General features: G+C 37.9%; 2 protein-coding genes across 2 annotated transcripts; one reads left to right on the plus strand and one right to left on the minus strand.

Moving 5' to 3' along the window:
* Positions 1 to 1,736: 1,736 nt before the first annotated feature.
* On the minus strand, positions 1,737 to 25,176 carry LOC113501374 (laminin subunit alpha-2-like; the record flags this gene model as incomplete). Its single annotated transcript, XM_026882506.1, has 17 exons — positions 25,156 to 25,176; positions 24,112 to 24,371; positions 23,069 to 23,231; positions 6,872 to 7,135; positions 6,271 to 6,438; positions 5,917 to 6,096; positions 5,586 to 5,691; positions 5,223 to 5,422; positions 4,815 to 4,967; positions 4,565 to 4,672; positions 4,204 to 4,366; positions 3,926 to 4,125; positions 3,643 to 3,835; positions 3,330 to 3,418; positions 3,106 to 3,245; positions 2,402 to 2,549; positions 1,737 to 1,838 (listed from the first exon to the last, which is right to left on the minus strand). Coding segments are annotated over exons 1-17 (2,658 nt in total), but the record flags the coding sequence as incomplete, so codon positions are not given.
* On the plus strand, positions 11,920 to 15,446 carry LOC113501295. Its single transcript, XM_026882402.1, has 2 exons — positions 11,920 to 12,206; positions 14,638 to 15,446. The coding sequence occupies exons 1-2, from the start codon at positions 11,980 to 11,982 to the stop codon at positions 14,813 to 14,815; spliced, it is 405 nt and encodes a 134-aa protein (XP_026738203.1). The 5' UTR covers positions 11,920 to 11,979; the 3' UTR covers positions 14,816 to 15,446.
* Positions 25,177 to 26,436: the final 1,260 nt, after the last annotated feature.

The raw sequence follows: 26,436 nt of genomic DNA on the forward strand, positions 1-26,436 counted from the left end.
ACTATTTGAATCGTAATAATCAATCGTATCATATGATCATATTATTTGGCGTGACAACCCTTATCGGGAAGATAAGGTACAATACTACATCATGTTGCGTGGTTTACATTGCAGGCTTGTAACTTGTAAGAAATCAAAATTGCTGTGTAGACGCTCAATGTATGCGGTGCATTCGACAAATAGCTGGAGGTGGCGCGATCAATGCGGTGGGTCTTACAGGAGTTGTCAACCTTTTGTTGATGTTCCATGTTTTTAAATAATTCAATAAAAATACATCGCTGTGATTCTAAAGTAAAAAAGTATACTGAAAATAAATTAGCCAAACTGCTTTAAGTATGTACGCAGTATGTTATTATTCAGGTCTTTGCTATTTTTTGTCATTTTGTGTTAGTAACTTCTAGTCGTAAAGATCCAAATCGTTATCATAGTAATTAATTTTGATGTCTCACGTCGATGGAAAGTTTTCTTACAAAAATATAGTAAACAAAAGTGAAAATCAACAAAATGTTGAGCTTTTCAGTTCTAAGGGCATGTACGGAGCAGATTTCGAATTACGCAAATTGTAGTGCGCGGCCAAGTTTATTCAGTCTGCACCTAGCCTTAGGTTACGTGGCCTAAGTGCGTGCCCTGATCGATATACCGCATTCATAGCATGTGTATGCTATGGAGTTCATGACAGTCATTATGGATACATGGAATATCTATTACCTACTAAGTTTATGAAAGAGGTCTTGATTATGTAGGTTTTTATAAAAGAACGATTTTTTTGTTAATAAAACGTCAAAGGTGAACTATCATTACACTTATCAAAATCTGTCAAGCAGTATGCAAAAACTATAATTTACTAAGAAGGATAAAAAGTCGTCAGCAAATACTATAACTATTAGAAAAAATAACAATAAGTGCATCTCTTTGTACCTACTGGCAAGAAAGAACCGATTGGACGCATGTTTTAGGTAGGGATCAAAATGTAATTTTAAAAGCCGCATAAAATTCGAATCAAAACCGGTCACCAAAATTCTAAAAGACAACGCCATCTATCGGTCTTAGCTTAAACTACAACAACACTTACCCGCGCAGCCGCTCGCATTCAGGCCGTAGTGCTCGTCGAGACAGTTGTCGCAAGATGGCGGCGCGGCGCCCGGAGCGCATGCGCACTCGCCGGTCACCACATCGCACGTGGTATTGAGAGCCGCTGTACCGCACCGGCAAGCGGGGCAGCCAGCTGATACACCTGTTGAAAAAAAGGCCACTGTAGTATGTAATTCATAGAGAAAAATAATTACTACCGATCTGATGGTCCAGGTATCCATAGATCGCACTTAGAATAATTGCATACATAATGATGTAAAAAGGAATAAATTTTATGATTTTACACTACAAAATTGTCCGTGACATCCCTTAAAAATGATGTCTGAACCTAATGGGCCTCGGTGCTGTGGACACCGCTATGTGGCCCATATTCTTTAATTTCATCAGTTTTTACAAATCAGCTGTCTTCTGCACAGTTCTTATTACTTGGCTAATATAATTTGTGAAACATTACCTCCAATTCCAGTGATCTAGTGTTTGTATCAATCCTCCCCTGTGTGGGGAATATCTGTGCCCAACAACGGGTCGTATACTATGTCGTTCAGGCATGGTATGTAAAATATATTATTACCTCCATGTCCAGCTCCGCAAGTGTCGCAGGCGCGGCCGGCCCAGCCCGCGCGACACGCGCACTGGCCGGAGCGCGCGTCGCACGCGGCGGACAGCGCGCCCGCGCCGCACGCGCAGCTCACGCAGCCCGCCGCCGGGGGACCGCCGTCTTCAGCGCCGCCGAACCAGTAGCCTTCCTGATCAAATATAATTTCACAGCATGTGAATTTGATGAAATTAAATATCAAAAAAAGTATTTACAGCCCAATTGCATGTTTAGTTTTGGTTTGGCTGTCATATAAACAGCTGAGTGTGCCTGTGTTTGGCTTAAACAAAGACAGATTTTGCTAGAAAAATATAAGTTTTCAATTTCCTCGGTTTGTATGCCCAAATCATACAATTTTTAATAACCACAAAGTATTAACGACGAATAACCAAAAACACATTGAAAAAAATCCCTCAAAAAAATTTCTTGGTAATGGAAAATTATTAAAAAAAAAATGTGGCCAACATCACATACATTGTTCTGAACCCAAAGTAAGTTGCTAAAGCACTTGTGTTATGGAATTCAGATACAACGAAGGTACCACAAACACCCAGACCCGAGACAATGTAGAAATGTGAATTTTTACATTGACTCGACCGGGGATCGAACCCGGGACCTCAGAGCTAGCGACACCTTGAAACCGGTGCGTACGCCACTCGACCACGGAGGTCGTCGAAATTAATTTCGCAACGAACGTTATTAGTTCTTAGTTACCTTGCAGAAGTCACACCGCGCGCCCTCGGTGTGCGGCGGGCAGGTGAGACACAGCCCGGTGGTGGGGTGGCAGGGCGAGCCGCCGCACGCGCACGGCCGACACTCACTACCCGCTGTCGTCGGGGAGCCCCAGTAGCCGAAGTCACAGCTATGGACAGAAACTTTGAGATTGAACCTTAGCGCTTCACAGATATGGTTGATATGCGGTGTTTTAAGTAACTAGCTTGTTGGTGTGGCGGTTAATGACCCTGACTGGTGAAGTGGTCGAGGGGTCGATTTCCACCTAGGACACACACTGGCTTAGATGTTTTTCATAGGACTATTCTGGTGGTCACTATCTGGATGTTACTTTTATATTTACGATAAATTTAAATACCAAGTCAATACCAGTTCTGAATAGTCTAAAAGTAAGGGCCGTGTGAGTGTTAAAATTATGTTGGTTTTCTCCTCATACGTAACTGATCGCTCATGTCGTCAACTTGCTCAAATCCACAATGACTGCAACTGTTAAACCCTATTCGTCACGCTTGCTCATTAGTGCTCTGGCGAACAAATTGTAAATCGTCTATATAGCATCTTAAAACACCGTCAAAATAACCAAATGTATGTAGGCAAATCATTTGGTAATAAATGTAATAAACTTTTTGATATAATATATCTACAACTAAACATGTATTTTACTAAACTATTATAATTACACTTACTTCTCACAATGGTCTCCTGTGTATCCGTCAGGGCATTGCGTGCAGACAAACTCGTCACCCTCAGCGCTGGCTAGCGCACAGTTAGGACTAAAGTTGTTGCTGGCTTCGTACAGAGGGCAGGCGCACGGTTTGCACGCTCCCTAAAATAAAGATGGAAAAGATAGAATGTAAATAGAACATTAGCGACGACAAAAAAGGGAATCCACTAATTTAATGTGAAATACCTGGACAGGATTTCCGTAATGTCCTGGAAGACATCTTTCGCAGTGAGGTCCAGTGGTATTGTGCTGGCAGGGTCCGCAAGGTCCGTCCACTAAAGAGAAAATTAAAATATTCAATCATAAAATAAAGTATGTAGTTTATAGAAAGCACAGGATGCCATTAATCGGGAATCCAACTGTCAAAACTATCATCTTCTCAGAAAACGAATCTTTTCCGAGTACGCATATTACGATTTATGATTCATTTACCAAAGGGGTATTTTGCCAGGCAAAAACTTGCTACCCTGTAGCTGTAACAGTGCCTGTAGAAACTGACCCGTATCGCAGCCAGCGTGGCCATTACAGGCGCAGGCAACACATTCAAAGCGAGGAGTGGACGGTGCGGCGTGCGGCAGCCGCGCGTGCTGCCAGCCGCAGCGCGAGCAGTGCGCGCCCGTGTAGCCGGCCGGGCACGCGCAGCGCTCGCGCACGCCGCTCGCACCGCGCACGCCGGCGCTCTCCAGCCGGACCTGGCCAGGGGAAAGGCGTGCATGAATTACATTATTAAAAAAAAGACAAAGAACGCAATATTTTTGTACTAAAGGTTTCCTCCCACATACCTCGTCCTGATCAAAATGATAATGTGCTTTCAGCATGATTCCCTTGATGTCTCGCAACACATCCATCAGCTGAGTCCTAGTAGCGGCTTCTGCTGGTTCTTCCCCCATCAGGAACCAGTTCCCTTCCACCAGAGGAACAGATATCTGCAGCATACCTGGCGTCTCGTGGCTGGTGTTGGCGTATGCCAGCTTCGTACCATCTACAAAAATACATAATAGTTTTAGTTTGCTAAAAGGAAGTCGGACGGACTGACTATTACGTCTCCTCATGAACTTACCAGTCCCTATTAATATAACATCAGGAGCAAAAGTGGGGTTTCCTCCAGTGTCTCCCCTAACAATGGCCCAGAACATAGTGGCGTGAACTTCGCCTCCGTACGCGGAGAGTTGTTCTCCGTTGAACGAGCTGGTCATCCAGTAGAAGTACTCCCAACCTTCTACCTAAATCAGAAGAGGTTATTAAGAGATATGTATAACAATTCGTCATTAGGTACCGATGCTCAGTGAGCTAATAATAATTTAGTTTGTCGGTTCACGAAGCATCAAAAGCTTCTTAAAATGGGTTCAAAGTTTTAATTGTGAGATACAGTGCCCATTCATGATATTCTGTATTTCATTTCCAAAACATGTCGATCTCACCTCGTAGCTAATGACAAATGGTTTTCCTTCTTCATCGACTGATGGCTCTAGAGTCGCGTTTCCTTGTGAGTCCGAGATCTGCCAAGCTTCGCCAAGTGGTAAAATGACCTGCAGCACAACAAAACAAAGTTTTACGTTTAGTTATTGTCGTATTCCAGTTAGTTTTATTAGTGCTTGGATAGCACTCGTACAGTTCTTTCACATTGTCGGCCCAGCAGGAGTTAAATAGCTATTGTTTCTATAAACTCACGTCTCTAGGAGGCTCCTGATCTGCTGGAGTCGCGAGGGTACAGGAGTCGGTGACATGGGAGCAGTAGCAAGGTCGGCAGCCATCTACAAGTTCAGCACTCAACCCAAAATGACCCGGTGCGCAGGTATCGCATCTCTCACCTACCACATTTGCCTAAAATACAGTAATAATAATAAAGTGACAGTATCGCTATTGATAGCAAAAAATAATCCCAATAATTCCATGACGCAGCTAAAAATGATAGCTACATTGTACTGACAAAAGATTAAATACTTATTTTGCATTACGGGTATGAAAAGTGAAGCAATATTTCATTTAAATACCTGATAATCTCCACTGAAAACTTACATTTATTTCATAAAAGACTTGATAAGAAGTAAAAATGAAAAAAATATTATAAAAACTTACTTTACATTGACAAACATCATCACAGATCCGGTTAGGATCAACCACTCCCCTGGGGTCACATCTGCAGGCTGGGGTCACGGGGGTCTGACAGTCTGGGAACACGGCGGTGGGGTCTTCACACACCTCACACAAGTGACCTTCAAACCCCGGGAAACAGGTGCACGATATCCGATGGTTCTTTTTGTCCCATTTGCAAGAACCTTCAATACCAAAATAATACACAATGAGGGTTTATATTTTTCAAATTTTAAGGAATAGAGGAAAATGCAACCTTATCCAAAGACCTCAAGTTATATTTTTGAAATTATATTACAATGTACTGTCTTGGACAGGTACTGTATCAAACATCCAAAAATAACCTACCATCAGACCCCTGTGGATCGCAGTCACAAGGCACGCAGGGACTGTCAGGCAAAGCATTGTAATACCCAAACAAGCATCGATCGCAAAGTGGTCCGGCTCGATTCTCCTGAAAACAAACCAGAAAAAAATATGATAAGTTTTAAACTCCTCAAAAGTTTTTGTTTAAGGCCAAGTACCTTACTAAGTGTCCTAATTGGCAGATGAGGAAGCGTGACAGGGCTCAACATGGAATAAAGAGGTATTTTTACACAACTGAGAAGAAATCAACTAAAACGAAGCGAAAATCCATACGGTCGTGATGTTTGACTTTGAAAAATTTTCTAATACGAACCGTGCAGTTAACACAGAGTATGGCGCCGGTATCGTCATAGGAGCAAGCACCCCGCTCCCCACAGGAGCACTCGGTCCTGTCGTCCTCCTCGCACGGCTGGTGAGGAAACCACGCGCCGCCTGAACAGCAGCGCTGGCAGTGCACGCCGCAGGTGCCGTGGATGCACTCGCATTTTGCACCCTGGAAATTACATGATAGCAACTTGAGGAAAAGTATTTATTCCCGATGACCACAGCAAAGCTGCATAAAATGACATTGCAACTTTAAATAGATATTTAAATACTTGGGTAAAAACTCCTACTGAGGGTTAAAATTAAAGTAAAAGAATGTTAAAAAAAATCTAGTTTCACGAACCTGAGCATCCACGTTACATTCAGAAGCATGCCCGTGACACAGGCACCGCGCAGCTATCGTCAACGCGCGCACCGTGTAGTACTGGTGTCGCGGCGGCGACGCGTGCGCAGCGCGGAACGACACGCGCACGCGCCGAGCGATCACGCCCTCTCCCATGCCGACGTGCATCTGATGATGGAGTGTTATACAAGTGATATTATCTATTTTAAATTGTTTTTACTTACTTAATAAAAATGTGATATTTTTGCAAACGCATTGCAGAAGGGCCCTTCGTATAGAAAACGCCTGAAACAGTTTTTGTAGAAGTAAGTAATATAGCCACAACAGTGACGCTAAAACGAAAGCTAAAAGACTGTGAATTGTGATACTCTTGTCCTAGAAAGGAAAAATGAAAAGAGAAGTAGCGATCTTTCCTCACCACTGGGATAATAAGCGGCTAGTAAGACATCAGGGTCAGTAGTATTTTTTGAACCATATATTCTAGTTCATTTCATTTTTATTGTTCATTTCATTTGATGAGCTCTCGTTCATATGGAAAATTCGAAATGTACTAAACCACTTAAATCGTCGGATATTACGTTAAAAATTCAATGGAACCAACCTCTCCATTCTCCAGTGGTCTAGGGCTAGCGAACTGTGTAGAACAAGCTGGTTTATCAGCTCTATTCGTCCTTTTAGCAGCCCTAGCTTTCCGTCTCCTTCTCTCTGGCCTCAGGTCCCAGAGCTTACGGCAATGGTCCCGGTCCCCAAACGCCCGCACCATCTTCCAGTCGTCACCATCTTCGGAGGAAGACACCTCCAGGGACCAGGCCAATGGTCGCGGTGAGGGCCCGGACTTGATGATCACATGGAGTAGCTCCATTTTCTGAAAAACAAATTAAATTTACAGTAATATGAACGGATACTGCAAACGATGGAAATGTTTTTTTGAGTACTTGATGATCACATGGAGTAGTTCCATTTTCTGAAAAACAAATGGAAGTTCTAGGAATGTGAGAGGATGCTGCAAACGACTGAAGTATATTTTTGAGTAAAACGTCCACTAAGTTGCACCACAACACTCGGTTCTGCGTCTTAAGAGAACTCATACTCAAGTTAAATTATTTACCTATTGGGTCAGTAATGGTAAAAATACAATACAATCATATTCAAAAAGTAATATACTCAATACTCAATACGTTTATTGCATTCCACAATGTGAACTTAGGTGGTAGGTACACAAGATACATTCGTTTTAGAGCATTGTGGGCCCTGTCGGGCATAACAAAAATAAGAATTTGGAGGAGGGCTATTAATAACATTTTCCGTTTTTACAATTAATAATAATATAGGTAAAGTATTTCTACAATTCTTATCTACATTTGGTTTTGGTATTTATATCAACATTTCAATTATATAAATTTTATTATTATTCTATATAAATTAACACTATTTATTTATTTCTGTTTGAATTATTTACTTTATCACTTAAATGTTCTTTTATACTATAATAACATTTTTGGATGAGGAATTGTTTTAAATTGTTTAATAATATGTCACATTTTTGTTCATTTTTAATTTTATCTGGTAATTTATTGTATATTTTGACTGACATTACTAAAGTACTTGTAGAGTGTATTGTCAGCTCGATTCATTCCTTATCACGCCAAGTATCTACATGAACATCACCCGATAAAAGCTGTGAGTCACTGGAGATATGTATGAGAAATATTCATTATCAATAAATGTTAGTCATCGGGTAATAACCCTCGAAACGGGGAACTTTTTCCTGAAAAGTTTTAATTGGACTTTTTAACCTGTTTTCTTGGATGTCCTTCCTATTGCGAATATCTATACTAATATATAAAGCTGAAGAGTTTCTTTGTTTGTTTGAACGCGCTAATCTCAGGAACTACTGGTCCAAATTGAAAAATTATTTTTGTGTTAATTAGAACATTCATCGAGGAAGGGGATTAGGCTATAAACCATCACGCTGCGACTAATAGGAGCTAAGATACAATGGAAAATGTGAAAAAAACCGGGCCGGTATACCTAAATCATAACTTTAACTTCTACCCACGGGGACGAAGTCGCGGGCAACAGCTAGTTTTGACATAAGATTGACAGACTTAACGTCGTAACATAACAATGACGGTTCTTCGCGAAGATGAAACAAATATCTTTTTAAGTTCATTATTTAAAACTAAACCCTCGTATGGCGGGGGTTTAACAGGCTTTCGAGTGGCATGCACGAAGACACCCAAACTCTTAACAAGCTATCGCGGATAACAAAAATGTTTGTCCTACGTGGGTCATTGGGTTCCAGTGGTTTCATTACGTTTGGCGTAGTGACCTCTATCCGTACAATCGAACTCTTAAGATCGTCTAAGGTCTTAATCGACTGGACAAACTGCACTTTGGTTTCGAGCGGGACATGGGGCGGACACTTATGGCGCTCCAGCAAACTACTCAGAACTTCACTAACCTACTAAAAGTAATAGGTACCTTCCACCCGTTCTTAAATAGTAGGAAGAATAGAAAAAGAGAATTTAATGTACCATATAAAACAATATAATAATATACAAGAGTGTTACAGCAGCAAGTGATATACGCATGCGTGCTTTGTTCTCCTTTATCTGAAACCCGCACTTACTTGTGGCTATTAAAAAACCTCCTGGTATTTTTCTCTTCACACCTCCGAGAAGAAATAGCCATACAAGGGCTGTAAATCCTTTAAGGAAAAATAATGGAGCCGACTTACATTTTAAACAACGGCTCGTTGCCATGGTTGCACCCTGTTAAGGTCATGCCTCATGAAGTTCATGAAGTTTATCGTGCTCATGATAAGATATGTAAGCAACAGGTGTGAGCTATCAATAACAAAAATTTCGAAATAGTAAAATTGAAAAATGTAATGGTTGATTTAGAATTTACTTTAAAAGAACTAATTTAAAAAGACTTAGACTTAACTAAAGGGATAGTAGAGTTACCTGTAAACGAAACAGATGCAAATATGAGTCAACATACATTACGGAAACAACTGATAATGGTTTTTACTTTGGTCTATATGACGTCAAAAGCAACACGCATGAGTAATTCAGACAATAGATAAAATGCGATTGTAAAGATTTAGATACAAAATTATGATAAGCTTGATGACTTGCCACCCTTCAGGCGTTTTCATGTTCCATGGTAAAAACGGAATCCTATTACTTAGGCTCCGCTGTCTGTACGTCTATCAGTAAAAGGACCATTACAGTTAGACACTGTTAAAATTTACTCAGGTAATTAATGAATTAGGCTAAGCAAGTTTGTAAAGTTATATTTTTTTTGAATTCCTACTATTTCCCTTCAAAAATTGTTTTTTAGCATTAGCCTATTGGTAATAACATGTATACACCGAAGTTCGGAGTACTGATTCCTACTCGCACTTGACTTGATTTGTTTTCCTTATGGTTGTTGTGTGGAATTACACACCCTTGAACAATTCAGAGGGGTGCCGTATTCTTTTTTTTTTTTTTTTTTTAATAAATGCGGACAACATCACATACATTGTTCTGAACCCAAAGTAAGTTGCTAAAGCACTTGTGTAATGGAATTCAGATACAACGAAGGTACCACAAACACCCAGACCCGAGACAATGTAGAAATGTGAATTTTTACATTGACCCGACCGGGGATCGAACCCGGGACCTCCGAGCTAGCGACACCTTGAAACCGGTGCGTACGCCACTCGACCACGGAGGTCGTCGTTTAGTGTTTGCTTTCACCTTTTTAGTGATGATAATAACTACTAATATTATAAATGCGAAAGTAACTCTGTCTGTCTGTTACGCTTTCACGTCTAAACCACTAAACTGATTTTAATGAAATTTGGTATCGAGTTAGGATTGACCTTGAGAAAGAACATAGGATAGTTTTTATCCCGGACTTTTGAAGAGTTCTCTTGGTAACGCGATATAACCGACCTCACGCGGGCGAAGCCGCGGGCAAAAAGCTAGTTAGCAAATCATCTTTCAATTGAGTATCAAAATCAAAAACTAATGTTCAGTAATTTTGTCACCATAGTAAGCGTCTCCTTAATAACATTTTTGAGGACAACCAACCAGACATGAACTTAACAAAAACACTGAAGCTGGATGGTTGCCCGCCTCATTAGTGCACCCATACAAGGCAACCGCAACGGCTACCACTTGCGTCATTGTACAATTAACGAGACATTTTTCTAATTAGCCCTTATGGCATCCAGTTATTATACAGGGCTCCTTCATGGGGCCAGTATAACCTTTCTGGGACACCACGTTTAGAAATTCTTTTTAATTAACTAGCTTTATTTTCTTTTCGCCTCTGTCAAGTATTGTGCCAACATAAAATTACAGTCATAAGGAAACTTTTTTTTCAAGGAAATCATCTTCACATTCTTCATCTTTATTTATGATCTTTCTTGTTAAAGTAGTATTCGCAATGTTGTGCTAGTTTTTTGTCGTGTTTTTATTCTTTTACCTTGCAAAGGTCGCTGGTATTTGTTAAGACCTAGCCTTAATAACACAACAGTGACCTATTTTTGTTTGTTTGTTCAAACATTTTGCAGCGATAACGCTGATAAAATATGCCTCTGTAGATTACTTTAAAGATTTCATGCCTTTATACAGTAGGCGATAATAGAAATGCAGATAGGAATGCACTAATATCAACAATTCACGCTGAACAAGAAACATTATTAACCCCTGCTCACAGTAATTCTTTTACAATACTCTTGGAGATGATCAGTTCTCAAACTGTCCCTATATTGTTAGGAGGTTGCACCTGTACGTACCAGGTTATATATACGTCACTAGATACTAGTATCTTGACCAGCGTTATCTATAATAACGCAGGTGGCAGAAGTAGTAATTCCAAAATTAATTAAATTCTAAAACACATCTACAAGACTTGAATCTTCATCGGCTTTTGGTTCCTCTTTCAATTTCATATTTGGACCTGCATCATTAATAATTTTACTATCATTAAGAACCTCTGTGAAAATATTATTTATTTTGTTTCTATATTTTCATTTAATTTATTCCCTCACGGCCATTACTTGGCATCTGGCGTGTTACTTAGCATATAATTATAATGATAACAACTATAAATAACGGAGGAATCTGATGTGTTTGTACCTGATATCTTCTTGTCAAATATTATCATGCCTTTGATGTATTATCTCAAGACATCGATAACTGGAAGGCTTGGAAGAGCAGAATCACAAATGTGTTCTCATCTGTATAACTCAAATGGATTGGAAATATGGAGTTTCTAGAATAAATTTAAGGGTTTATAGAAGTCGGTCAATAAATAATAATTTATACGTGGCAAGCAGAAGCAATGAGCATTGCAAGTCTTGCGTAAATTTGATATGATTTTGCTAGTGTGTACTAGCTAAAAATACAAGTTCTAAATTTATATATATAAAGCATTGTCTAAAAATGAACAGCACCAGAGCATTACGTAGAAGCAAAGAGAGAGATTTTTGTAAAGTCCTACTTAAGACACAAATTCAGGGCACCGACATTTTTTCCAGAATCTAAAAGAAAACCAAAAACAGGATAAAATCAAAAATAAACCTATTGATTTTTGTCCAATTAATTTCGAAGTACACCTCTTTGCGATACCTTATCGCTTACGATAAAAAACCTAGCGAAGTTAGTCACTCGCGACATGCGAACGTAGACGATCGTTTGCATTTGTAAAATGGCGGAAAAGAAACCGAAACAGGGGGAACTCAGTGAGGTCAAGGTGGAGGTGATAAGGGTGAAAGAGAGGAGGGTCACGCACCCAGGGGACTACGAGAGGGAGGACAAAGTGGAAAAAGTGCATAGGAAGGTGACCAGCCGGTCCAACGACTTTGTGTATGTTAATTCCGCATACGTTGGAAGTTTAAACAGTGTTAACGAAGGACCTTATGAAAGACCCACCAGGTAATTACATAATTTAATATTCTTATTAACTAACGGTTTAAATACATCTGGTAAATATTGTCACACTGTAAAAGTTTATCAGTCTGCGCGGGAATTTTTCGCGATAGCAGATAATATTGTTTGAAGGAAAAGTTTAAATGAATCTCATCTCGTACTAACTGTACGTTTACAACTCTTGCTATAGTTTCAAATTCAAAAATATCTGTTCATCATACTACGAGAAGTCCATAAGCATCTATAGGTTGTATGTAATCGTCAATCAACTTGCGACGTGTAGGATCAGCTCTACCTCTTTATGTTTGATAAAACTGCCATAAAAGCCTAGATCTCATATTGTTTAATCATGTAATATTACCACATTCAACGATATTTAGCTGGTATTGCATTGCGTAAAATTATTTTTCGTGAAAACTTGAACCGACTAAATTCAATTTCAGAATTTATTTACGTTAGGTTAACTTACACTAAGTAGCACTTTTTGAACGTCAAAGTAAACCCTGGACAGCACCCTGATTCGCCTATCCTTCACCTCTTCCTAGATGCTCAAACTGTAGAAAAGAACCTCCAAAGCGTAGGATGTTGTCTCACATAAAGCTCGTTGATGCAAAAACAGAAGTATAGTGACTAGACTTAGCAGACTCGGTTTATCAAAAGTTCCATGTAAAGGAACCCATTAGTTATCGGGAACGAAGTCAAAAGCTACTGAAAATGGTTTAACAGGAAAACGTGTCACAGATATAATCCTTGATAAACTCAGCGCGAAGCTTCTGTATACAAATAAGGTTCGTTTATGGAGGTATGTAGTTAAATAAATACTTCAGTAAATAGTGCTAACTGATAAGCGAACAACGCCTGATAGCCTGCTTTCATGAAAAACAATAAAACGTCAAGATTTGTCATTACAAGGCTTTAGATTCTGCTGGTTTATTGCTCGTCCTAAACAGTTTATTAATGCAATAAACATCTACACCTACTTTCGTATCTGCAGACGTTTCTTAATTATTTTTTATTGTACTTTTAGAGCTAAATTCTACTTGCAGAATGCAGAGCTAGAGTAAACATTATTTTTACAATTCTGGAGATTTCGTCTCCAAATTTTCTATTAACTCATTAAGTAATCTATTATGAATACTTATTTAAATAAAACATAAAGAACAAACATATAGGAATAGCATAGCCATCCATTAAGGAATAACATATTCCCTGATTTACCCAAAAATCATCATCCATGTTGCACTTTCCAGATACTACTATCAGTTCGATGCAAATACCTCGTCCCACTTACTATCGGAGCAGGCTAGCGTCAGTATCGGGGTTCACAACATGTTGTGCGTCGCCTGATAACAACATATCACACCGCATTATATTCACTTACAGTATCTCTCTTATCTATTGATTTCAAGACAATAGGATACCGGTGAAACACTACGGCTTCCAGAAATGTTGGACGATAGATCGTTTTATTAATCTCATCCCCTCTGATAATGCTTAATGAACTGCTTGTTTATTCATATCTGATTGATTATAGAATGTTGTCAGAAGTAGATAATTGGCATTCTCCTAATTAAGGCCTTTTTCATCAGATTTTTTTGTTACCAGTTCCGTCTGAGTCTGATAAAGGGTAGGACAGATCACCAGCTAGTTCACTGCGTTGTAGTGCGTCAAATTGACGATATTAGTTTTCAATATTTGAATCCAGGTTTCCTGACTTCCTACTTCATAAAATTTGTCAGTTTTTTCTTATGATAATTAATAAAGCACTTACAACTTCAAAGAGATCACATTTGTCTTTCGTGCTTTGGAATCGAAAATAAAATTCGTGCGAATCTATGCATAGAACCGCCAATCCACCCAGTAATACAATCTTGACAATTGCATAATAGTAAACATTATTAATAGAAATTATTGTTGTAATCAGCATTACCTAATGAAGATCTATTGCAACCTTACGGCGCCTTGAGTGACATAATTAGTCGCTGATAAGCTAATCAGCGGTCGGACAAAAAATCGCGTCAACATTAATGGGATGTTTTTTTTCTATTATATATCATTGGATGATTATTGTATATAGATTTTTATACAATTGTTACTAGTTTCGACAACTGCGTCATGTACTATTATCGATGCTTACTTTAAGTGCCTCAGTCGGAGAGAACTTAGAAATTAGGAAATAAAACTTGTTTCCAAGGTATAACATGATTAAGAAAATATTCTGAAGTTAATAATCTAATATCTGTGGATCCGCTTGTAAATTCGTTCGAGGAATAACGAAATTAGGTATGCTGCTTTGATTTTCTTTCAGCTGTAGCACTTTTTAATCTTATTATATGGAGTAGGTATGATAGAATTTAGTACTGGCGACGTATCCGGTTTCTTTCTGTCCTCAAGAGACTTTTCAACAATCACTAACCCATTGCTAATTTTGTTCCAGTGTGATTCGGGAGCAGTATTGGGCTTGCTCAAAATGGTCCTTCGCGAAGAAAGTTCTCGCGATTGCTCTGGGCCTATTCCTAGGGGCAGTCATAGGCCTGGGAGTCACCATGACGATAAAGGGAGTCAGGGCAGACGAGGTCATTGAAGACATGTTCAGGAACTCCGCTCCGGATTAAGAGGAACAGGGATACTATCCCCAAGCCTGGATACATGGATATGCTATAAGGATAAATAGACATACTTAGTGATAATTGAACTGTTTGTATATTTATAGTATTAAGATTGTAATTAATATAGTTGATAAGTTGCTAAGGAAACAAAATAACTTAAAGATGAGCTTATCTGTCGCTCTACTCCTTTGTCATGTGACGTCATCGTTTGTCGTGACACTCGGTTTTGATCTCGTCCTGTTTAGTGACGAAACTTACGTTTATGATATCTGGAAATTAACGTTATGGTATTTGGCCATTAGTCCAAAAATGATCGAAGTATCGAATGTTTTCATATCGGCAGTTGTTTTTACATAATTGAGATAAGTTGAAAATTTTGTTTGTTGTTATCAAAATCCGCTACATACTAGGTTTTATCGAACGATACCAAAGATTAACTTTCAAATTCGTGAGAGACGAGAGATATAACGGTTTATCTGTTTTAAATAATCGGTTATCGTCACGGTAGAGTGCTATGTGTGTAGTGGGTTTTAAATTCGTTTCTGGGATATTATATCTTAGCTATAATTTTTATAGGTGAAGGTATATTACCAAGAAAAACCAGGCTCCTATAGCGTACAATTAGACTAAATAAGTACCTAACACTTGATTTGATAGTTCAGATAGGCAGTCGCTCCTTGTAATACACTGTACTTAGCTGAATTCGGTTAGACTGGAAGCCAACCCCAACATAATTGGGAAAAGGCTAGGACAGTGATGATGATGATGAATTGATTTTATGTTTAGAGCAGAACAAGAAAGATCTATATCACAAGTATTGTAATTGAAGTAGAGCCTTTCTCATGTGAGGGTAAGCCGATTAGTAACGTCTAGTACTTTTTCTGGCTAACTTTTCTTTCGCATACGGCAAGAACTTAGATTAGTTTAAGTTATCTCTGTCTAGCGTCCTGAAAAGCCTCTAACACTGCTTTGTATAAATGTTGTTTTTAATGAAATGCTTTATTCACACCAGAAAGAATTATCGACTACCAAGCTATGCTAATATGTAAGAACTAGTCACTGTAAATATAAAATACGTTATAATAAGGTCCACTGCTAGGCACATGAATTATCAAAGGAAAATGTTAATCCGGGAGTTTCAAGTGGTTTAACAAAGACAAAAATGTTATTGTTTCGTCGTTTATTTAGCAGCTTTATATTCTTGATAGCTTTATTTCTGTCGCGATTGCTTTGAAACTTATCTGAGGTGCCTGCAAGAGGTATTAAGGATGACAAGACTATGCTATGAAGACAAAATATATTCAATGAAGACGAAATAATTTAAGGGATTTAAAAAAAATCCCTTAAATTACCTTTAGCTGCTCGCTGAATACCTAGGATATACCTCAATTTCAATTGTAGGAGCAATTTTAAACCCCCAATCTCTTATATTTACACGACTATACCCGAACAGCAGCGACTGACGCGTAAAGCCAGAAGACCCACGTTCGAGTCCTTTCAAGTTTGAATTTTATCATTGTATTTAATTTTAAATATTATCCGCAGCCATTACTGCGCATTAAAGAATAAAGATAATAATGACATATTCAAAATTATTTTTAATGATTATTATAACAGCGTTTTGTGGAATCGATTGATAATCATATTATTATATTTGCAAGTAATGTAACCAAAACGTCGACGTTTTTTACGGTTCGTTTTACATGCTTCTACTATAAAACTTTATCAAGAATTATTGTTTTAGCATAAGTGTCGGACAGAGCTCATACTAATTGAATTTGATAACGATTTGTTCACCTTTGTAAATTGTTTATTTTTTTTGTAAACAGCAGCGCTTTAAAATGTTCGGCTTATTTACTTAATTGGATCAGTACGTCTTATTCTTGAATAAAATCGAGTTGTTCAATAGAGCTGACTCTTTCCGAAGTGCCACTAGAACTAAGCTCAATTGAACAGTAAACAATGCTGATAACACTCGACTGCTACTCCACCTTGGCTAGGTTCGCTGGTACCATCTTCTTCCACAGTCTCTAATATCAGTAAAAAAAATCTGATAAATACGAGTATATGACCAATTGAAATGACTGGGTCTCGGAAAAATGTGTGAATAAACTATAGTTATAAGAAATAAGTATCAAACAGTAAAACGTATTTTAATGTTATATTTAAGAAATAAAACGGACACAATGAAGTTATTAGACTTACTAATTATAAATACGTAATAATTAAAGAAAACTAAATTAAGTGCGCTATGCAAGGCTGTGTATATTTTGTAAATAAATAGATAATGTTATAAAGAAAAACTTGTTTTATTTTTCGTTAGCAACAAAGATGGGTGGGTGACACGGTTGGATAAGATAAGGGAGCTTAGGACAGGAGTTAATACAAACATGATAGCAATGCGATGAAAGAATTATGAAGATAAATGCAAAATTATAATAGAGAAATTTTGTAATAATCTGCCCAGCCTTGTAGTACCAAAGCACTTTAATGTCTTAACTGCAATAGTCCTGCGCCTTAATTCCGCTATAATTTATCGACAATTGTAAACAGCAGAATTGGAGCCCTGGTTTCAGCAAAACCTCATAGTATACGGGAACAGGAATAGTATACTCAAGAAAACTATCGCCATTTTGAAAGCGAGACGGCACAGAATATAATAGAGTGGTGTCCCACTTGCATAATTACATCATAAGCCATCTTTCACAGTTTTAGCTTTGATCTAGTTAGCGTCTAACTTAAAATTTAAGTTCAAACGTGACAGATTCTTGATACTGGTTCACCATATCACGTGGTATTTATGATGTATGAAAAATGATGCGACGTAAAATATGTTTAGGGAAAACATAAAAATATACTAGCTAGCTATCTATAGACATATTTTGCGATCGTCGACGCTAACAAACAATGTGATAACAGGTGTTATCTCAAGCACATTGTAACGTAGCGGCAGGTGTTCAAATACACGAATAATACTGGCTTCTAATAGTTCTAATGTATTGAATAAGTGCAATTTGATATTGGAACTATTGTTTGAGAAATAGGCTCTTTGAAGTCCTATCCCCGTACCACGGTTATTAATATTACCAACCCTGTACTATGAACACTAAGAGCGGGTATGTTGCAATGTGGGTCCCCAATTTCGCTATAAACAATGGCCGAACACTGAACTCGAATATAAGACGAACAAAACATTGCAATTAATATCTTTACAAAACCGGCTGGTATCTAAGTAGGTATATAAATAGATTTTATCGCGAATCACTTAGTTTAAAATACTCAACATTTTGATAGAAATAGATAAGAAATATTTTTGTGTTTTTATTTTTCAATGTATCTACAGAATTATTCGTGAGGAGTTTCAAAAACCTAATCAAGCCATAGAAGTACTTATTTGTATATAGTTGTCATAATCTAATATATAAAATTCCCGTGTCACGATGTTAGTTACCGTACTCCTCCGAAACGGTTCGACCGATTCTTATGAAATTTTGTATACATATTGGGTAGGACTGAGAATAGAACAACATCTATTTTTCATACCCTTAAGTGGCAAGGGTTGCCCACACTAAAATTTATTTTTTCATTTTTTGGACGAAGTTTTTTGTTTTTTGTTTTTTTATAAAGTAGCATTAAAAATACATCCAACTAGATATAATTTATTCGGCAAAACAACGTTTGCTGGGTCAGCTAGTAATAATATAAAAAAACAATTTGACTTCAAGGATAGCCGATTAGTTGAGTCCAACATGTCAAACCGACTATAAGCGACGTGGGTTCGATCCAGGCATAGGACAAGTGTCTGTGTGATCCACGAATGCTTTTTGTGCATTTGACTTGATAGTTTCAACCTCCCTAATAAATATTAAATTGCTTAGTAGCTTCGCTTAAAATTGTCGTGCTGGCTGACTTAAAATTCCCCCCTCCCTCCTCTCGCCTCCTGCCCACCACAAGCCCTGATCACTAACTTCCAAATGACCGGGGTCACCTAAATTTCATTCTCTCCCATCCCAAAGGCACCTAGACTTATTCCTGACATCGTAATCGCAAGCCCCCATTTATCTACCAACCAAACCTCGACATAGACCTTAAATAATATCAAAGAAGTCTTAAGACAAGTGATTAATTACCCACTTGTGGTAAATTACGTGTCTACTGTAGGCTTATTACCGTCAGTAATCGCCTGTGGTATAATCTAAGATACCGGAGCGCTATGATAAGTGTTTCGTTGTAAAAACCTATGATAAACGTGTATTTGTTTATTTAAAAATAGTTTTTGTCACATAGGTATTTAGTTTTATAAAGATAGTAGACTTTTTTTGTTTTTCCTTAGTTTAATAGTTGTGTTGCGTGGGTTTTCACAAACATACAAATCACATGCACAAAGACGCCTACCTAGTTTCAGTAAAAGCATTTTTGGCTCACACAGGTGCTGGTTCTACGCGGGGATCGAACCTGCGACACGACGCGCTCAGTGGGTTTAGCGTGGTGACTTCAACCACTCGGCTATTCCTGCATGTAGTTTGGTACTATGTCATAAATTCAACCGCAAAAGTTAATTGTGAACTTTAAAATTGCTGAAAGTCACAGTTTTTTTAACCCCTGGATGAATATACTTTGCGCATTAGTTGTAGGTACCAGTCATTGATAGGAGTGGAGGCTGTTTACCTCATAACAGAGTTAAAACTAGGGTGATATAAAACAATTTACATTTTTAATTCTATTGCGTAGACTTTGGCTCCATCGCAGTCATCTCACAACAGACGACTAGATAGAAACGATTTATTTAAATAAACCCCTACTTGTATTATCATAGCAAAAATAAAAGATATGTTATTAGCTAGTATATAAATGCAGGAGCGGTTCAGCAATATCATATAGAAACTAACAATATTTTGTATGGTTCTCAGTAATATCATCGAAATATTTCCGTAGTATCGCTACTCAATACTAGATGGCGCTGTAGTGAATATTGAATGTTAAAAGCTTTCCCAATAAGTATCGCAAACATTCGTATACTTTATTTTTGACATTTTGAACTTATAAACAAATGTTACTTGCTAGTACTTTAATACATTTAAATAAGTTATCTTATTCCCACGTTTAAATTAACCTGTAACCTCACCACGCCCCTGGTTGATGTATAGCAACCATATCAGACTATCGGCTTACGGAACACACGGCTATTAATCTTACAGATAAAAGTTTAACATATTGCAGGAGTTAACACTCGTATCGGGCAATTAAAATTACTGTTAATTGGCTTCACACAAGATTATACTTTTATATGGGAATGAAACTGGAAGTATATTTGGTATGGGATAAATGAAAGTTTGATGTCTTCATATTCATATCCCAGCAGAGATCCGTCCGTCAATGACATTGCCTGGCATCGCCGAGGTTAGCCAAAATAGAGGTGACTTGTTAAAGGACTTAAAAGCGGTAAGGCTAGGAAAATCTGGCATGCTCTACGTCAAATAGTAATTGATGATTGACATTGCATTTCATTATCAGGTGTCTTCAATTAAAATGAGTTACTCATATTATGAGGAAATGAATCGATGCCTGAGGGTTTGAAATAAACTGCCACCTTTTTAATCTGTTAGAATCTCCGTTATTCTTCATTTTGTAAAACTCATACTGATTTCATGAGTAATAAAATTAACAGTCCAAAATATTTGCCGGTACTTTGCACATAAAAGAACGAAATTATTTGTTTGCTTAAAAAAATATCAATGCTCAAAATCTTGCGCTTGACCATCCACAGTTCAAATCTGAGGTCCATTTTGTACCTTTTTTTAGTAAAAACTTTTCACATGACAGAGTGTATCTTATCAATTTCCTAAAGTACTTGCTACCCTATTACCGATAAGACGCTATAGGAACAGTAATTTATTGCCGGGCTCGAAAATGTGCGCGTGCGCCGATTTACAAAACTGATAAAAAAGATGATAGCTGTGACGGATGCATTTGTGTTGGGTTCCGTATCGTTGTATGAGCCATTATTTGTGACCAATATTATTCTATAGTTTGTAGAGTGAAATTATTAATTATTTGAATTTGTAATTATGCATTAGAATCTTATATCAGTTAAAATCTATTTTATTTGAATAATGTATTATGCCTTCACATATTTAAATGTTATCATACTTTACAGTTGCAGAAGTCGAAATAGAAAATATGATTAGAAGGTTTTAAAACAATACCACTCTTAAAAAATCCCATTAAATAAAAACACCGCAAAAAAATGTTAATAATATGCGGGCCCCTAAAATCTCGGAGCGGTCAATTTGCAAGAGCGATCAGAGAGTGTTGCTTACATTTCAAGGGTCTCGACACGTGGGGTCCGCAGGTAACTAATGATGGTAATTTTACTTTGAAACTGGGTTATTATTGTTAAAATTAATGAATGCTTCTGATCGTCGTTTTATGCATATTGTTTAAATATGTTTACAACATCCATGGTTGCATATTTGAACCGCGCCTTTATTAATTTAAATTCGTTTTTGTAAGGTATTTTTAGTAGTACAAAAAAACAACTTAGCATAAATTTGACTGAACGAACAGCGGACTGACAAAGTTCACCACGTTAAATCCAATTTGCGCGACGTGTCGCGGGTTCGGTTTCCGCGTATAACAAGATCATTTTGCTGATCCACGGCCATTTGTGCCAGTGCACACAACTTGAATTTTTGTGAAACCTCCGGCTGTACAAGGATAAATAATTCGGCGGAAATGTTAAATGATCAGAGAACATTTAAAAGGAATTTATAAAAAAAATATCTACTATCCTCGTACTATTAAATTTATCTAGTTATTAAGGAAAACTAGTGCAATTTTGTTGGGATTCGTTTTTGTAATCGCAGTTGATTGCGAGATGTTGATACCATCGCCTCAAAGGCTCAAACATTGTTCCACTATCAGGTTCGTTTTTCGAAAGTTTATAAAACTTACTCTCTTACGTCTACTGCCTACTTATGAGTAACAGGGCGCCAAAGCCCCAGTAATGAAACCCGTCTAAGAGATAAGGCATTAGATAGGAATCTCTGAGGTACTATGGGATCTCTTTGTTGCCATACTGCATGGACCATGAGCTATTGTGCGCTGGTCAGCTACCCAACTGGATAATTAATTGTGAGTTCAAGTTACGTTAGATGGCGCTAGGGGTACCATGCAGTGTTGGGGAATGGAGACATGACGTTAAGAATTATAAACACATGTGTTCATGAGGCCCTTGTCCAGCATTGGATTGAGTTGAGTCGCTGATGAAGATGAACAATGAACATATTTGTTGCGGATGTTTAAAAATGACTTATTTGCTTCCCGATACGAAATATTACATCCAATATATCCTATTGAAGTTTAATAAATGTGAATCTAGATACTAAGGGCTACGAACAAATCGGCTAAAACTTCAATTGCTTCACTATAACGTTTTTATGTGGTTCCTTCCGTAACAATATCAGTTATTATGGCAATAAGTCGGCTGTCTTCCCTGAGGTCCAAACTTTATCAAGTGTTAAAAAAGTCGAAGCAAAACTGACAAACATAAAGAAAAACTGACACCATATGATGAAGACATTAAAAGTCAGACTTACATAAGACTTAAAATTCTCAAAACAAAACACAATAAATCAACCGGCACATATCCCACAACTCCCAGCCTCATACTGCCCCTACATGCGCAGGCGCATCGCTCCTCGCAATTTATCGCCCACTAACAGATAAGCGCTCAATAAGCGCGCCAGTCTTTTGTGAACGTTATCGCGCTCTAATAGCTCACCGATACTCCTTATTAATGGACGTTTATGAGAACATAAAAAAAGCTCTGAAAATATCCCGCGCTTTACCTGTCTGCGTTACTCAAAGACATTTTAGTCGCTTTTTGAAGTGAATATTACTTATTACCGTTTTGTATTCCCCATTGCATTTTTTTTTATTAGTATGTATAAATTTTGGAATTAAGTTAGCTAAACTAATTAAAATACCTAAGGTTCTACAATTTTTTTATCTGTATAATACAATGTGACGAAATTTCTAAATCATGCTTTTCTACTATGTATCAATTGTTATAACTCTACATTGATAAATATGTAATGAGTATAATTATGTTTAACGATACGTATAATATACGTATACACTTGCTGAAGAAGTATCTGTTGGTAGAAAACTAGGAGATCCCGATAAACAAGTGTAAGCTTACCCTTTTTCAAAGCTCTCGATTAGTAATCTTTACAAAAAAAATATCAAATTACTAACATCAGGCAGCGTGGTGACCAGCTCCACATGCTGGAAGTCTCCCTCCGCGAGGCTCGGGCTCTGCCACCAGGTGGCGGGGTCTCCGTCCACCGCGTGAGCTGGCGGGTGCCGCCGGGATGAGGAGCCTCCGATACCCTCGCACACGTCGCACACCACACCACGTCTGGGAACAAATGTGTAATTAACTGCAAATAGTACTAAACATATAGAAAACGTTAAGAAGCTAGGACTTATTTAGAAGATAATTCTTACGAGCATGCGTCAATCCTGAAATTGAGAATCGAGAGATTTGAGGGTTGCGTAAATTCAACCTCGCTCAAAATCTGTAGGGTCTGAGATCTAAGCACTATGTTCAGGCACATCGGGGGTTGATCAACCGTGCCCTACGCGCATGCGTCGACAACGAGTTCGCGCGATGAGCGTGACAATCCCTTCAGTTTTGCTGGGAGGAAGGCCGGAGCGGACGTGCCTTCTTTCCAGTAAACCTCAAAAAAAACATTATGCTTCATTTAAATCACCGCACGGACAATGCTTTTGGACCTTTAAGGTACATTTTCCATTAACTTTTTGTGTAACGTGTGCGATAAGTCAGTCAGTCTGAAGTGGCGACGCGTTTGTCACGTCGTCCAGCGACTTTGGGGTTGGCGCATACGTGTCAAAAGTATTCAATCCCCGAAAATCAAAACAAAGGACGTGCCCTTTAAAAAAAATAGCACAACTGAACATTTATAAATGATAGAACATATTTTTATTTATAGTACTCGAGTCCCGCACATTCGATCGCACATGACTGTCATACAAGAGCTACTCGGGCATAATGTTTTACTTGACGGCACAAGCTTACTCATATTGATCTGGCTCTATCAAGAATTAAGGAAAAGCACTGCATTTTTTACTCATTATGGAAAACTACACTGTCTGGACTTTAAGAGAGGCAATGTCCCCTGAGTTTGCTTTGACGATTTATCACCAAATGTGACCTAGACATGGGCGTTTAAGAATCACCTATTTGTAGGATATGAAATTTTGAGAGTTTCACTTACTTCCCTGGTGTATCTCTGCAGTACTCTTCAGCGCCGGCATCCCCGCAGGTGGCGTTGGCGACTACCACGGAGTAGGGCGCGACGTCCAGTGGCGCGGGGAGCAGTCCGCTCGCCGCTCCGCTCGTCGCCCCGCTTGTGAACTCGACCTCGCTCACTGTCGTGCTTGTTAGCCGGTCCAGAAGGGCGCGACCTGATGACAATTTATTATTGTTAATACTTATAGGATATTGGATTTCATGACAATGTACATAATATGTTATCTGAGAGAGCGATTCGGGTGGAAACTATCTTTAATCGTCAAACCACAGTGACTGACAGCCTTGTGACCAGTTATCAAACTTTCCTTATAAGGAAAAAGGTCATTGCCCAGCAGGTTGACTTCTATTGGCTGGTATTATGGAGGGAGTAGATGGAGAAAAAAATACTCTTCAAACCTGTTTATTTTCAGGTCATCTAGAATGAAATTTCATTTTATAAGTATTAGACCAAATTTGACTTCAGGTTTGCCCTTTCAAAAGAAAAAAATTGAGTCAAACGTAAATGATGGTTAAACTAAGCCAGATCTTTCTCTCATCTTGTAACTTAAATATTTCATACGTAGTATCCAATACGAGTCCATTTCTTAAGAATCTGAGCTTGTAACACAACAGGAAACGCTTTGTGGCCCTATTTGTGTTAAAGCATCTCAAGTTTGATCGTCACTTCCGGCTTATAATGAAGGCTTACGGAGTAATGCTAATCAAATTATTTGTTTATGACTACGACACATTTGTACTTACCGCACTATTTTTTTGCTATTTTTTTTCCACTTATAAAATATAAAAAATACTGCCTTTTGGCAACTTCTGTTCCTGAACAGTCCTTATATCCTGATAGTAATATATGTGAAGTAACTATATGAAGTAACAACTGCTTTCATTCATATTTAAATGCCAAGAGGTTCGATAAAACTGAGCTATATTTTTACATTCACAACTAAAATAATTTCAAATCAAATCATTTATTTCGCTTTAAATATGGGAACAGACAGATGTTAGTATTTACGTCAAATTTAGTTCCACACATTATGCCTTATGCAGCATGTGAAATTCGTTTCATTTCATCGACAAGCTTTCAAATCCCAACAAAAATTAACAATTTTTCTACACGTAAATAATGCTACGAAAATTAGCAAATCTTAACCTGCAAATAACGCTCAAATTGGCCCCAACCACTCTATGCGGCACATAAGACCTTTATACATTGTAAACAGATAGTAAACTATTAAGTATTGGTTCTAATTGCCAAGTCTACGATACCAAATGACTCCCTGTCGTGGGGTTGGCGCGGACAAGCTGTTATCCAACCAACCTGTGTTTAAATGTTAGTGGGATCGTTCGCGTAAATAATTAAACTGTAGGAAATGCCAAGGTGTAGGACCTTGCTCTCCTTTGAGGCCGGTTTCGGTCTACGATGGTTGGTCAACGAATAGTCGATATGATAATATATAAAGCCTGGAATGGGAGGTTGTCTTTTCATGTTTTGGGGGAAACAGATGTTAATGTTGTCACCCAAACCTATCATGATAAATTAATAGATTAATAAATCGAAAGACCAACATTTTTAATTGTCACTTCATACAATTTTATCAAAATCGGTCCAGCCGTTTATAAAGTTGTAAATTGCATTGACATCGGGTTTGAAGCTACCCCGAAAACTTCAGCTGCTAGCTAATCGGGAAGGTCAGAAGTGGGAAATACTATTTTTTATAATGATTACCTATAAAAAATTAGTAAGTATCTAAATTCACAATTTATCACCTCATCATATAAAGCCTTTGCTTTTCTTTTCTTTAAGTTGTCAACAACAATACATACTTCAGTAAAATCCAGAATCTCTCATAAAATGCTTAGGGTTCTTTCAAGTGTAAGTGTGTGCTCAACTTGTAAACAAATTTAAAAATAAACAAACACTAACTTTCGAGATAAAATAAACCAGTTCCGGAGCGTTGCCTAGCAACCGAACTTACCCTTTGTTTATGTTTGCTTACCTGCGAACTTGTGGTGATTGACGTTACCGCCTCAAGTTAATTATACAAACAGTTAAATACGGCACTAGCATAAATAATTAAGTGTTCTTTGCGTATGGTCGAAGTGCAACCTGATGTCAGAGTTTGGGCTGAATGTAGGACGTTGACGTGGTTTAATACACACTTGAAAAAATATTATACCGAATATTAATATTTATAATATTACAATATTATATTAATAATACAATATATTATAATATTATAATATTACACCGAAACAAGAATGTGATCATTATTTTGTAAATCGCAAATTAATT

The sequence above is a fragment of the Trichoplusia ni genome, chromosome 15 (genome assembly GCF_003590095.1).
Source record: "Trichoplusia ni isolate ovarian cell line Hi5 chromosome 15, tn1, whole genome shotgun sequence".
NCBI lineage: Eukaryota > Metazoa > Arthropoda > Insecta > Lepidoptera > Noctuidae > Trichoplusia > Trichoplusia ni.

Coding starts and splice junctions, on each gene's coding strand:
- LOC113501295 (XM_026882402.1), top strand. CDS start 11,980: ATGGCGGAAAAGAAACCGAAACAGGGGGAACTCAGTGAGGTCAAGGTG. Junction 12,207..14,637: donor CCTTATGAAAGACCCACCAG/GTAATTACATAA, acceptor ATTTTGTTCCAG/TGTGATTCGGGAGCAGTATT.